This window comes from Hyla sarda, chromosome 6, assembly GCF_029499605.1.
Source record: "Hyla sarda isolate aHylSar1 chromosome 6, aHylSar1.hap1, whole genome shotgun sequence".
NCBI classification, from domain to species: Eukaryota; Metazoa; Chordata; class Amphibia; order Anura; family Hylidae; genus Hyla; species Hyla sarda.
In genome coordinates this window covers 133937383-133952807 of record NC_079194.1, presented here as the reverse complement: position 1 = coordinate 133952807, position 15425 = coordinate 133937383, and the positions used below count along the sequence as shown (strand labels likewise).

The 15425-nt window shown below is 42.0% G+C and overlaps 1 protein-coding gene across 2 annotated transcripts in view; it reads left to right on the top strand.

Annotated features, from left to right (window-relative positions):
* LOC130276132 (fibulin-2-like) overlaps nt 1-14465 on the top strand; it is a 162804-nt gene extending 148339 nt beyond the window's left edge. For both annotated transcript variants that reach the window (XM_056525059.1, XM_056525058.1), the window contains 7 exons: nt 3020-3163; nt 5737-5865; nt 5944-6069; nt 7854-7970; nt 10289-10417; nt 11090-11213; nt 13558-14465. In XM_056525059.1, coding sequence (XP_056381034.1) covers nt 3020-3163; nt 5737-5865; nt 5944-6069; nt 7854-7970; nt 10289-10417; nt 11090-11213; nt 13558-13915 — 1127 coding nt within the window. In that variant the 3' untranslated portion in view covers nt 13916-14465. The remainder of the gene's footprint in view (nt 1-3019; nt 3164-5736; nt 5866-5943; nt 6070-7853; nt 7971-10288; nt 10418-11089; nt 11214-13557) is intronic.
* The last annotated feature ends 960 nt before the right edge of the window (nt 14466-15425 follow it).

The window sequence follows — 15425 nt, the reverse complement described above, 5'->3', positions numbered from 1 at the left end:
ATGGGGCTAGGGGAGAATGTGTGTAAGTGGGTAAGTAACTGGCTCAATGATAGGAAACAGAGGGTGGTTATTAATGGTACTTATTCTGATTGGGTGACTGTTACTAGTGGGGTACCACAGGGGTCCGTCTTGGGTCCTGTTCTGTTTAATATATTTATTAATGACCTTGTAGAGGGGTTGAATAGTAAAGTAACAATCATTGCAGATGATACTAAACTCTGTAAAGCGGTAAACACTATAGAGGACAGTGCATTGTTACAAATGGATCTGGATAGGTTGGAGGTTTGGGTTTGGAAGTGGTAAATGAGGTTCAACACTGATAAATGTAAGGTAATGCACATGGGGAAGAAAAATCCGGGCTGGGATTATGTATTAAATGGGAGAACACTTGGGACGACAGACATGGAAAAGGACTTAGGAGTCTTAGTTAACAGTAAATTTAGCTGTGGTGACCAGTGTCGGGCAGCTGCTGCCAAGGCTAATAAAATCATGGGGTGCATCAATAGGGGCATAGATGCCCACGACAAGGAAATAATTCTACCACTGTACAAATCACTAGTCAGACCACACATGGAATACTGTGTACAGTACTGGGCACCAGTGTATAAGAAAGATATAGTGGAGCTGGAGAGGGTTCAAAGACAGGCAACCAGAGTAATACGGGGAATGGGAGGACTACAGTACCCAGAAAGATTATCAGAATTAGGGTTATTTAGTTTAGAAAAAATAAGAATTAGGGGAGACCTAATAACTATGTATAAATATATCAGGGGACAGTACAGAGATCTCTCCCATGATCTATTTATACCCAGGACTGTATCTATAACAAGGGGGCATCCTCTACGTTTAGAGGAAAGAAGGATTATACACCCGCACAGATGGGGGTTCTTTACTGTAAGAGCAGTGAGACTGTGGAATTCTCTGCCTGAGGAGATGGTCATGTGGAACTCTGTAAAAGAGTTCAAAGCGGGTCTGGATGCATTTTTGGAGAATAATAACATCGCTGGTTATGTATACTAGATTTATAGGGACAGAAGCCATATTTGGAGTCTGGAAGGAATTTTTACCTCTAGTATGAGGTTTTTTTTTGCCTTCCTCTGGATCAACTCAGTAGGGACTCATTAGGGTTAAAGGTTGAACGTGATGGACTCTGGTCTTTTTTTCAACCTCATGAACTATGTTACTATGTTACTATGTAATAAAGACAAGTTGTAATACCACACACAACCTGAGGACAGGGGTGGTGTTTTGTTTTCTTAGTTTTTTAAAAATAAATCAGCTCTTTTAATAATCCTGGATAATCCCTTAAAGGGGTACTCTGATGGAAAACTTTTTTTTTTTTTTTAAATCAACTGGTGCCAGAAAGTTTGTAAATGACTTCTATTAAAACATCTTTACCCTTTCAGTACTTTTTAGCAGCTGTATGCTACAGAGGAAATTCTATATACTTTTTGAATTTCTTTTTTGTCTTGTCCACAGTGCTCTCGTCTGACACCTGCTGCCCATATCAGGAACTGTCCAGAGCAGGAGAAAATCCCCATTGCAAACCTATGCTACTCTGGACAGTTCCTGTCACGGGCAGCAGGTGTAAGCAGAGAGCACTGTGGACAAGAATAGAGTATAGAATTTCTTCTGTAGCATACAGCTGCTTAATAGTACTGGAAGGGTAAAGATTTTTTAATAGAAGTCATTTACAAATCTGTTTAACTTTCTGGCACCAGTTGATAAAAAAAAAAAAAAAAAAAAATGTTTTCCACCGGAGTACCCCTTTAAGTATTTATAGGCCAAAACTAAAAGTAGACCCTACGAAGAGGAAAACTACAATGGAAAAATGTGCATCTCTTAGGCCCGCTTCTAGTTTTGTACTGATACAAAACATTAACTGGAATTCCACCATGTGAATGTGACTTTACACAACAGCAGTGCATATCTCTCTCTTGTCTAGGACACCAACCAACACTGATAACCACCACTTTTTCTGCATTAAAGGGGTACTCCGCTGGAAAACATTTTATTTTATTTTTTTAAATCAACTGATGCCAGAAAGTTAAACCGTTTTGTAAATTACTTCTATTAAAAAATCTTAATCCTTCCAGTACTTATCAGCTGCTGTATACTACAGAGGAAGTTGTGAAGTTCTTTTAAGTATGACCACAGTGCTCTCTGCTGACACCTCTGTCTATGTCAGGAACTGTCCAGAGCAGGATAGGTTTGCTATGGGGATTTGCTCCTGCTCTGGTCAGTTCCTGACAAGGAACAGAGGTGTCAGCAGAGAGCACTGTGGTCAGACAGAAAAGAAATTCAAAAAGAAAAGAACTTCATCTGGATCATACAGCAGCTGATAAGTACTGGAGGGATTAAGATTTTTAATAGAAGTAATTTACAAATCTGTTTAACTTTCTGGTACCAGTTGATAAAAAAAAGGGGTACTCAACTTTGATTGTCTGGGCATGCTGGGAATTGTAGTTTTGAAAGAGTTTTAAAAGAGCTGCTGTATGCTCCACAGGAAGTTCCTTTCTTTTTTTAATTTCTTTTCTGTCTGACCACAGTGCTCTCTGCTGACACCTCTGTTCATGTCAGGAACTGTCCAGAGTAGGAGAAAATCCCCATAGCAAACCTATCCTGCTCCGGACAGTTCCTGACATGGACAGCGGTGTCAGCAGAGACCACTGTTGTCAGGCAGAAAAGAACAACTCAACTTCAGCAGATGATAAGTACTGGAAGGATTAAGATTTTTAAATAGAAGTATTTTATAGGTTTAACTTTCTGGCACCAGTTGATTTGAAATTTTTTTTTTAATGCCGGAGTACCCCTTTAAGTCCTGCTGAGCTGTGAAACCACATAGTGGAGAGACAGAGGTGGCAGTCAATGGGATGGGGGGCATGAGAATCCAATAAAAGGTAGGGACTCATTTGCACTTGCTGTGGTCCCCTGCTCTATGTAGACCTCTGAATAATGCTGTTGCAGTTGTCTTATACATCACTCTATGAGTCCTATAATGACCATTGTCTTCCTCCAGATATTAATGAATGTTCATCTAGCCCGGCCCCCTGCAAACAAGGATTTACCTGCATAAACACCTTGGGCTCTTATGTGTGCCAGCGGAAACACCTGAACTGCAACCGGGGGTACAAGTCTAATGAGAACGGAACAATGTGCATTGGTGAGGAGGTTTATTAAATGGCTATATCTGTGTATAGTGCAGAGGTGACCAAACAATTGTCCACTCTCAAACTTGGCCTCCAAGTCAAAATCTTACCTTAGGCAAAAATTCCACCGAAATTTGAGGCCCATTGGGGGAGATTTATCAAAACCTTTGTAGAGGAAGAGTGGTGCAGTTGCCCATGGCACCCAATCAGATCGCTTCTTTCACTTTTAATAGGCATTTTTAAAAATGAAAAAAATTGTTTGGTAGCCAAGGGCAACTTCACCACTTTTCCTCCACACAGGTTTTGATAAATCTCCCCCATTATGTTTAATCCACTGTCCTATTCACACAGCAGAATTTCCGTGGCAGAACTGTCTTTAAATTTTGTGGAATTCCGGATGTACCATATATACTCGAGTATCAGCCGTTCCGAATATAAGCCGAGGTTCCTAATTTCACCCCAAAAACCTAGGAAAAGTTATTGACTCCACTATAAGCCTAGGGTGGAAAATACATCATTCCCCCTGTCATCATCCAGACCCCCGTCATCATTACCCCCGTCATTATCACCCCGTCATCATCCCCCCTTCATCATCACCACCTATCATTCCCTTCGTCATCATCCAGACCCCCCTTTTGTTTTCTACTCACCACCTCCCCAGTTGTTGCTTTCTCAGTGGGAAGGAAGGATGAGCTGGTCCGGGCTTTCCATCTTCACTGGGAGGCCCTCTTCTCTGAGCCGGCCACGGACTAGTGACGTTGCGTTGACGAGGACGCGCAGTGACGTCCGTGCGCAGCAGACGTCCGGGGCATCCCTGCGCATGAACGTCCCTGCGCAGTGGCGTCAATGCAGCGTCACTAGTTTGGGGCCGGACCGGAGCGGAGAAGAGGGCCTCCCGGTAAAGATGGACTGCCTGGAACGACTAACCCTCCCCACCAGACGGTCCCTGCAGCATAGGTGGCCGAAGATGGATGGCCTGGCCCATCCCCTCACAGCTAAGTCAGAAGCCGTTTTTGTTCACTCGAGTATAAGCCGAGGGGGGCGTTTTCAGCATGAAAAATCGTGCTGAAAAACTCGGCTTATACTGGAGTATATGTGGTAATCCTATTGAACTCCATGGGACTTGAATTTCATCTGAATTCAGGGGGGGGGGGGGAGGGACTCCAGGGGGACTTCCGTGTGAACATAGCGTTAATCAGCAGGTTCCGTCTACAGTGACCTCTTCATGTACATTTTTCCACTATACACCATTTTTTGCACAGAACAGAATCATGTATGTAATTTACATTTTTCTAGGATTAGTAAATTGTATTATTTGTCTCATGTTTCTTGCACAGTGTGTCAGTGCAGGTATTATCCATTCTATGTATTTACAGTCCCTTTGAATGCTCACACTATGTTTTCTGCATCTTCCATTCATTTCTAGAGAGACTGACTGGATATACACAACTTCCTGTCCACCACATACAGGGAACAAGGTGTCCTCCCTTGTTGTAGAGTTCCTAGGGCAGTGGTTCTTAACCTTGTTGGAGGTACTGAACCCCACCAGTTTCATATGCGCATTTACCGAACCCCTATATATAGGTACATATTTTAGTATATATTTATACATAGGTGCACAAAATGAACAAAACCATTAAGAACAAAACCATGAAAACAGGATTTTCACACAAAAACATAATGAATATTTACTGCAAATCAGTGCGACTTCTGCTGTTTTCTTTCAGAGACCAGTTCAGAAATGCGCGGCTTTACCTTGGCAAGTGCCGCTCTCATGTCATTTTCACAACAATGGCAGTGTTCCCCCACATTAGGCAGGCAGTGTTCCCCCACATTATGTAGGCCAGTGGTCTTCAACCTGCGGACCACCAGATGTTGCAAAACTACAACTCCCAGCATGCCCGGACAGCCAACGGCTGTCCGGGCATGCTGGGAGCTGTAGTTTTGCAACATCTGGAGGTCCACAGGTTGAAGACCCCTGATGTAGGCAGTGTTCCCCCACAGACATACAGCCTCCAGCCATATAGAGTGTATGGCTGGAGGCTGTATGCCTGTGTACTGCCCACTTCAGTGCTCCGACCACCGCTCCGGCTATAGCAGTAGATCTCTGGACCGGTGTTGGGAGGACCGAAGATGACGTGCCGCTGGTCACTTACCAAGCTGGCCAGTGCGCGTCTTCCTCCTTCTCTATCCTCCGGTCCTAGGCGCCTTCGTTTCCATGGGCGCACGCACGGGATGTCAGTGACGTCCCGGCGTGCGCTATGTCCCGGCGGCCCTGCGTTTTTAAACTTAACGCGGGGCCGCAGGGAGTTAATAGTGATGGGGGGAATTGCCCCGTCACTACAGGACGGGCAAACACTGGCTCTGCTCGGGGCCCCAAGCAATTGCTTGGTTTGCCTGTCCGGTTGCGACCTCCCCTGCTGAACCCCCGGGACTGACTCACCGAATCCCTGGTTAAGAACCCAGGTTAAGAACCACTGTCCTAGGGGAAATGATTAGATGGACAACTGTCATTGGCACAGCCTGGTGCCTGGCATATTTGGATGTCTTTGTCACTGGCACCTGACATTAAATTCCTTTATTACAGATATAGACGAATGTGCCAAAGGCGTGCACAACTGCTCCAGTGAACAAGCCTGCTACAATCTTCCTGGCTCATATCGCTGTGACTGTAAGGCTGGATATCGCTTTGACACATTCAGGAGGAAATGCCTGGGTATGTAACAGTAGAATATTCTAATGTACATCATATAAGTCCGGTTACATGAAACTACAGGGTCTTCTGTTCCAACAGATGTCAATGAGTGCTGGGTATATCCAGGGAGAATGTGTCACCACACATGTGAGAATACCGTGGGCTCCTACCGCTGCTCGTGCTTTGCTGGTTTCCGACTATCGCAGGATGGGAAACATTGTGAAGGTAAATCTTTGTTAAAGGTACGGGCATCGCCCAGGCTCCTGGGGCAACAGATGATAATCTCCACTCTGTTTTCTACAGACTGTGACTTTTGTATGACTCTACATTGATATGTAAAGTTTAAAGGGGTACACCAGAAAAAAAAAATTCAAATCAACTGGTGCCAGAAAGTTAAAGAGGTACTCCGGCGCTAAGACATCTTATCCCCTATCCAAAGAATAGGGGATAGGATGCCTGATCGTGGGGGTCCTGTCACGCCCCCTCCCATAGGCTTGCATTGAGGGGGCGGAGTGTGACGTAACACGGGGGCGGGGCCATGAGGTCACAATGCTCCGGCCCCGTGATCGCCAGTAATCAGACCCGGAGCAAACATGAGGAGGGACCCCCGTGATTAGGCATCTTATCTCCTATACTTTGGATAGGGGATAAGATGTTTTAGCGCCGGAGTACCCCTTTAAACAGATTTGTCAATTACTTCTATTTAAAAATCTTAAAGGGTTACTCCGGTGAAAAACTTTTTATTTTTTTTTATTTTTATTTTTTAAATCAACTGGTGCCAGAAAGTTAAACAGATTTGTAAATTACTTCTATTAAAAAATCTTAATTCTTCCTGTACTTATTAGCTGCTGAATACTACAGTGGAAATTATTTTCTGTTTGAAACACAGAGCTGTCTGCTGACATCACGAGCACAGTGCTCTCTGCTGACATCTCTGTCCATTTTAGCAAATGCCAGAGTAAAAGGAAATCCCCATAGCAAACATATGCTGTTCTGGACAGTTCCTAAAATGGACAGAGATGTCAGCAGAGAGCACTGTGCTCGTGATGTCAGCAGACAGTTCTGTGTTTCAAACAGAAAATAATTTCCACTGTAGTATTCAGCAGCTAATAAGTACAGGAAGGATTAAGATTTTTTAATAGAAGTAATTTACAAATCTGCTTAACTTTCTGGCACCAGTTGATTTAAAAAAAAAAAAAAAGTTTTTCACCGGAGTACCCCTTTAATCCTTCCAATAGTTATCTGTTGCTGTATACTACAGAAGAAGGTATATAGTTCTTTCCAGTCTGACTTAGGCTAAGTTTCCACTTTGTCCGTGTCAGGAACTGTCAAAAGCAGTGGTCTTCAACCTGTGGACCTCCAGATGTTGCAAAACTACAACTCCCAGCCTGCCCGGATAGCCAACGGCTGTCCGAGCAGGCTGGGAGTTGTAGTTTTGCAACATCTGGAGGTCCGCAGGTTGGAGACCACTGGTCTAAAGCATGAACAAAGGACAATAGCAAACCTCTTCTGCTCTGGACAGTTCCTGACAAGGAGAGGTGGCAGCAGAGAGCACTGTGGTCAGACTGGAAAAAAATACACAACTTTCTCTGTAGTATACAGCAGCTGATAAGTACTGGAAGGATTAAGATTTTTAAATAATAGTAATAGACAAGTCTGTATAACTTTCTGGCACCAGTTGATTAAAAAAAAAAAAAAAGTACCTCTTTAATCATTCTATTTCAGTCCCTACTGCTGCCCTTCCTGTGTTAGTCTATACTGTAGTTCTGGAATAGTTTTCATAAAACAGGAAGCTCAGATTGAATTGAGCCATTTATTCCTCCAAGTATTATGGGTACCAACGCTTCATGGCTGGACAATTTTTCTGCCTGTTACTACAGATGGAGCACAGACCAGAGAAAGACATAGTTGTAATCTTAAGTAATTCAGGGTGCATCTCTGTAATCTTCATTAAATCATTCAAATATATTGGGCATCAGATCATGTGACCTGCAAATATTTTTATGCAGATGTTAATGAGTGTGAACAGAACCCATGTAACCAGGAGTGCACCAACATCTACGGCTCCTACCAGTGTTACTGTAAGGAGGGATACAAGCTGGGCGATGATGGCACCACCTGTGAAGGTAATGTGGATCCTGCATGGTACTGTTATTGGTGCACTAAATGGAATGATACAAGTCAGGGGCGTAGCTACAGGCTGGTAGACCCAAAAGTTTAACCGTACCTGTGACCTTTCAGAATAAGCTGCCCTGTGTATACATGAGGAGCAGCACTATTTCTGGCCATTATATAATTTGGATAGGGTATTTTTGAGCAGATTTTTGCCCTGCAGGCATCTTCTGTAATTTACAGTTCTCCCAGAGCTGGTAGGCGGAGCTCCCCCAGCCCCCTCCCACCCGTAGACCCACATTGCTTGTCTTGCAGACACAGGACGAAGCTAAGCTGATTTTCAGAGAAAATTTTTGAACATCAGCAGGAGGGCAGAGAAGGAAAAAGTTTAATAACAGGAGAAGGTGCATTTTTGTCTAGTCTAGGTATATTATACCACCATGATTGACTGTAGGCGAGACACACTTGCCTTTGTACTCCTCACCTAGTTGCCATCACACACCCTTGACACCATTTAAACCAAAAAGGTTTATCTTGGTCTCATTGGACCACAGGACATGTTTCCAGTAGTAGTCCATGTCCTTAGTCTGCTTATCTTCAGCAAACAGTTTGCAGGCTTTCTTGTGCATAATCTTTAGAAGAGGCTTCTTTTTGGGATGACAGCCATGCAGACCAGTGGAATGCAATGTGCAGCATATGGTCTGAGCACTAACAGGCTGACCCCACCTTTTCAACCTCTGTAGCAATATAATGTTCCTTATAATTATCATTACCCTAATAATCAAATTAAACAGTTACCTATTCAGGTTAAAAGCATCCAGTTATTGTTGAACTGTATGGTACTGTTTTTGGTACACAGTATGGCACTGTTATTGGCATACTATATGGTATTAATATTGGTGCACTACCGCTGGTGCATTGTATGGTACTGTTACTGGTGCACTATCATGTACTGTTGTGCACACAGTGGTACTGGTATTGGTGTACTGTATAGTACCATTATTAATGTGATAGCCTGGGAGAGTAGAGTATGGAGAGTGTAGCTGTGCAGTGACTAAAGGGTGCTTGTTAACCCTTGCTATTCATGACGCCAGGGTGAGGGCTCCTCAGTAATGCCACCCTTCCCAAGAGCGATAGGGAGGTAAATAGTAATGGAATGTCCACAACCGGAGAGTTTTCTGAAACAGTTTTAACTTTTACTGAAGATTTTATGCAAGCTTCATAACCGGAACAGTTGCTATACATGCTCGCTTTCTTTGGAGATTGACAAAGGTTGGGACTTTAGCAGTTTAGAGTCTTTAGGATAATATGCGCTGTTCCACTGGATTTAAGGGATTCAGTTGTGGTCCAGTAGTCACGCTAGCTTTAGCGGGGGTAGTTTAGAACTCACGGTTTAAGTTCCAATGAGGCCGGTAGGTTTTTAGGCCTAGCGTCAGGCGTCAAGTCCTGGGAAAAAAAGGGTGGAAACTCACCCAAGATTTCCACTTGAAGGGTTACTCCGCCCCTAGACATCTTATCCCCTATCCAAAGAATAGGGGATAAGATGTCTGATCACAGGGTTCCCGCTGCTGGGGACCACCCCCGCAATCTCCCTGCTGCATTCGTTTAGAGTGTTAGATGCAGCGCCTGAGGCTTGTGATGTCACGGCAACAGTCCCTCAATGCAAGTCTATAGGAGGGGACATGACAGCCGTCATGCCCCCTCCCATAGACTTGCATTGAGGGGGCATGGCCGTGATGTCACGAGCCAATGCCCCCCTTCGCCAGTCATTCGGCACAGAGCGAAGTTCACTCCATGCACTCTGCCTAGCGTGTCTTTGCAAGTTGCGCAGATCCGTCCTGCTAGTCCGGCATCCACGAGAGCAGCAACCCACGTGACCCAAGGACCTCCAAAGGTCCTCCAACAAACCATAGAGGATATTAACATGGTAACATGACCGAAGGTCTTGCGATGCTAAACAAGGTAAGTACTTTATATTATATTAAATACACATTATTACTAAATATACACATATATTAAGACTGTAAAATTAGAGTAGAGAAGAGGTGACTAGGGGCTGTCCCACCTGGGGACCCTACCTGAGCGTAGTTACTCTGACTTTGGGGACCACTACACTAGGTACGGTGTGCAATACGGTACCGGGACACCACATTAATATGGTATAAAATTGTTATTGGTGCACTGTATTGTATTGTTATTGGTGTCCTGTACTGTATTGATGCACTTTAATGCACTATTTGTTCACTGTAAGGTTAAGTTATTGGTGCACTGTTTAGTAAATCATCATAAACAATGATTCCTACACAATGTTAATGCTTCCTTTCTATTCCAGATATTGATGAATGTCGTCAGAGTATTGGATCTATCTGCACTTTTGCCTGTGTCAACACCCCAGGAAGTTATCAGTGTGCATGTCCAGAGCATGGATACACAATGTCAGTCAATGGGTTAACATGCAAAGGTAAATAGTGGCAAGGATAAACTTGCAGCATTCATAAGGTATACATATCCCATTCACAACTTTGTGAACTATGCCACCAGCAAAAACACAGCAGAAGAACATGGCCTCAACCAGTGACTGCAATGCATGAGCACAGCTTTACATAGAACACCATTATGCCAGTAAAGCATGTAGTGCCATCTAGTGGCTAATCAATTGTAGTGCAGTGTGATCAACATTCCATAATTTAACATTTTTGTTAAGATATAAACATAAATGACAATAATGCTTTAAATTTATAAAACCTTTGACTTGTCATAGAGGCATGTCAAAAGTTGGGGCATTCAGACCCCCACTGATCATTAGAAGCTTAGCACCTGTGTCTCCGGCATGCTGCTCTCCCCATCTTTCTGCAGTAGACAGATTCTAGAGAAAGTCTATGGAGCCTGTCCGATCAAGACTTTTAACAGTCTTTATGACAGTAACACTTTAAACTGTTAAAGTTGTAGATAGGTCATGGAATCTTTTTATTTAAGCTCTGAGCTTCAGTTTTGTAGTTCACATTAAGTTTATTATTCTGCCTGTATACAGCTTGTCAGATCTCATATATAGTAGCAGCTTTATCAAACTGGCTGGCTACATTATATTTATATAGTTTTCATTACATTTCTTATGTTTTCCTTTCTGTGTCAGATATTGATGAGTGTGAAATAGGAACCCACAACTGCACATCCTCGGAGGAATGTTACAACATCCAGGGAAGTCACAAGTGTCTCTCCTTCGATTGTCCAGAAAATTACAGAAGAGTCTCCAATATGTAAGTTATATAGCCTGGAAATGTATCAAGGTATTGTTATTATAAAATTCAATGTGTAGCAGGATGCAGTAAGCTTCTAAGCTTCTCTAGTAGTGTATCTTGTAACACTATGGGTGGGTGGGTGGCTTATTAAAACAGGCATTTTATGTGCCAACCTCCTGGGCTTTTTATTTTATTTATATGCTACATGGGTGGGTGATATATATATAAAAAAAAAAAAAAAAACATACTTACCTAGTCCTGGTCCCCAGGCAGCTCCTGTTCACCTCTGCCCTGTTCCCAGATCTTGCCTCTTCTTCTTGCTTCTGAGACGAGTGTTCGGAGAAAGAACACCTTATCTCTGTGAGAATGACACATTAGGGGGAAATTTATCAAAACCTGTCCAGAGGAAAAGTTGCTGAGTTGCCCATAGCAACCAATTAGATCGCTTCTTTCATTTGTCAAAGGCCTTTTTAAAAATAAAAGAAGCAATCTGATTGGGCAACTGGGCAACTTTTCCTCCGCACAGATTGTGATAAATCTCCCCCAATGTGTCATTCTCACAGAGATAAGGGGGGAGATTTATCAAAACCTGTCCAGAGGAAAAGTTGTTGAGTTGCCCAAAGCAACCAATCAGATCGCTTCTTTCATAAAAAAAAAAAAAAAAAAAAAGGCAGCTGAAAAATGAAAGAAGCAATCTGATTGGTTTTTATGGGCAACTGGTCAACCTTTCCTCCGCACAGGTTTTGATAAATCTCCCCCATTATCTCTATTATGTAGGTCAATATGATTACAATAATAATATCCAATTTATATTAGGTTTTGTTCTATTTTAAAACTTTTAAAAAATTCTAACTTTTTGTAAGTAAATGAGTATATCTAAAATTGTCCTTTTCAGATTTTTATAACTTTTTCCTCATACATGGATGTATGAGGGTCATTTATTGCACCACGATCTGTAATTTTTATAGGTATCATAGTTGTTTTGATAGGACTTTTTGATCACTTTTTTATTCATATTTTTCTGGTATATAAAGTGAGCAAAAATCTGTAATTTTTTATACATTTACACCATTGACCGCATGGTTTGATTAACATTACGGTATATTTTCATAGTTCGCACATTTCTGCACATAGTGAAACCACATATATTTATGTTTATTTTTATTTACATATTTTAAAAAATGGAAGAAGGGGAATAACTTCATCTTTCATCTATTCACATGTATTAACAGTTTTTTAAATTATTTTATTCAATATTTTTTACCCTCCCCATAGGGGGACTATTAAATGCTATCTTTTGATTGCAAACGTTTAAAGCTATGCCATAGCATAGCATTTGTCAGTGTTATTGGTGCTGTGCTTCGCTCTGTGGTTTGATCACTGCATCTAAAGTGTTAATGCCAAGCATCAGCGTGATTGCCGTTGTTTGGCTTTCGTGGTGATTTTGGCTGCTTATAGCAGCCATCTCTCACCAGGTGTGAAGCGAGCCCTACTCCTGAGCTTGTGTGTTGTTAAAGGTGTTATTACAATTTTGGCATATAACAAAACAAACCTTTACTTACCTCCTGCGCTCCAGCGGAGCTTCTGGTGTCTGGCTCCGGTCCCCGGTTGTGTTCCTCTTTATGCCAAAAATCGGGACTCCTCAAAAATGAGGAAAAGCGCAGCCGGAGTCCGGAGCGGGACACCAGAGGCACCAATGGAGTGCAGGAGGTGAGTAAAAGTTTGTTTTTTCATATGCCAAAGTTGAAAACAACCTCCAGTCCTGCTAAATAATTCCTTTAAGGAGTTAAATGGGTTGTCCAGTGAAAAAATGTAATCTATATGCCCAGAATGCATAATAAAACAAAAAAAGCTTTGTAGTCTCTGGTAAAAAGCCTCATAGTCTCCGGTATTGGCGACTGGTTTCAGCTGCCGTAGCTGCTGTAGTATTTCATAGAGCTGCAGGTGTCACATCACATTGCTGGTCAACCAATCACGGGCATCATTGCGGCCAGTGATTGGCTGAGCAACGATGTGACATGTCATCTGCAGCTCCATAACAACCCCTTTAAGTTAATTCTGCTAATGTCTGAAAATGTCTACACTAAAAGGCAAATTGAAGAGGCACAACTGCGGAACTGCGCCACAACATGTGCACAACATACAAAACAAAACCAAAGTACATCCAATAATAAATCCCCCCAAATACCTCTTATTAAATTTGCCGCATCTCAATAAGTTGGCGCATCTACTCCAGTTATGAGATGTATGATATTAAATCTGCCATGTTCCTTATTTAGGTCCCACCCAGTGTAAAAAGGTAAAATGTAATTGGGGTAGTCTTTAATACCTCACCATGATTTTCTATATTTGCGTTCTCTAGGCAATGTGAGCGACACAACTGCTTCAACTACCAAGACTGTCAGAACACCCCATTTCGGATCTCCTACCATCGCCTCAACTTCCCAACCGGAGTGGTGGTTCCAGCACAGATATTTCGCATATCCCCATCTCCAGCCTATGCCGGTGATAATATCATCATGGACATTAAGAAAGGAAATGAAGAAAACTATTTCAGCGTCAGGAAACTGAACCCATACACAGGGATCCTCTACCTGCAGAGACCCCTCAGGAAGCCCAAGGATTTCCTGCTGGATGTGGAGATGAAGCTGTATCGCCAGGGGTCCGTGACAACCTTTCTGTCCAGAATCTACATATTTATAACTGCACCTGTCTCCTAATAATGTTTGTATTTACAACAATGGGCCATGTACATATGGAAATGGTAACTGAGAAATGGGTCATGTGACTTGTCTGTTCCAGCCGCAGCATCTCTGGAGACAGGTTAGGGCCAGATTTGCAAGACTAAATATTTCTGCATATAGGACTCATGTACCCAACATTGTAACTTATTCTGGATGTAACCTCCATAACCCTGAATAATCTGTATAAAATCAGTGTAAGAGTCATACTCAGGTCATGGGTTGGGGTTTCGTGCCCGTTTTATTCATGTTATGGGTGCTGCCTCATTGATGTCTCAAGGTTGTAGAAAGTTGACAAGAAAATGCTTATGAATACTGACCACACCCACAAATAACAGCTTTGACATTATGCAACATAAATTTTAATATTACACGTATACAGTATTATGTTTAGGCCTTTATCATTTGCCACCTAAGGGATAATATGGGGACTGCATGTAAAAGATCTGTGGTATTTTATTTATTATGTTCTAATTTATGTAAATGAATGTAACTTTGTTTAATCGCAAAATAAAAAATACTAAAACCAGGATAATGAGATGTCAGTGGTCACATATGTCAGGTCACATGGTATGGAACTTCTTCAGTAGGTGACGTATATAAAGTAGAGATGAACAGACTGGGTGATTCAGACTCCTTAGAATAGGGGTCACAAAAGAAACCTTAGAATAGGGGTAACATAATCCTAATAAATTCTAATTAATGTTTTTCCTAACATTGTTCCTGTGTACTTTTCCTACCCTTCTCACTATGATGCCAGTTAGCCTGTCAGTAGTTGTGCTTAAAAGGGATGTCAAGTCCAAACAAATGTATCTCCTATCCACAGGTCAGGGGGTGAATGTCTTATCACGGGAGAAAGGGATGCCAGACCAATAAAACCAGTATACAAGCAGATCATCACCATACATATTGCCACCATACTGTTACTGACCAAATCCTGTATACCGAGACCAATATTACCAATAATACCTGTATACAAGGAGGAATATTATCACCATACATATTACTATCATACTGTTACTGACCAAATCCTGTATACTGACCAATATTACCACCAATACTAGTATACAAGGAAGAATATTATCACCATACATATTACCATCATACTGGTACTGGCCAAATCATGTATACTGACAGCAATATTATCGATATACAAGGAGGAGTATTATTACCATACATATCACCATCATACTGACCAAATTCAGTATACTGAGACCAATGGAGTAGATTTATCAAAACCTGTGTAGAGGATGAGTGGTGCATCAGATTGCTTCTTTAATTTTTAAAAGGAACTCTGAAACAGGAAAGAAGCAATCTGATAGCACCACATATCCTCTACACAGGTTTTTATAAATCTCTATAGACACTCATGGCTTACTGTTTCAACCCATTTCACATTTTACAATGCTCGCTTCTTAATAATGTTCTCCATGCTTCTGCATTTTTTGAAGGTTTGCTACAGAGAAGGGGAAACAGAGTCTCTTGTTAT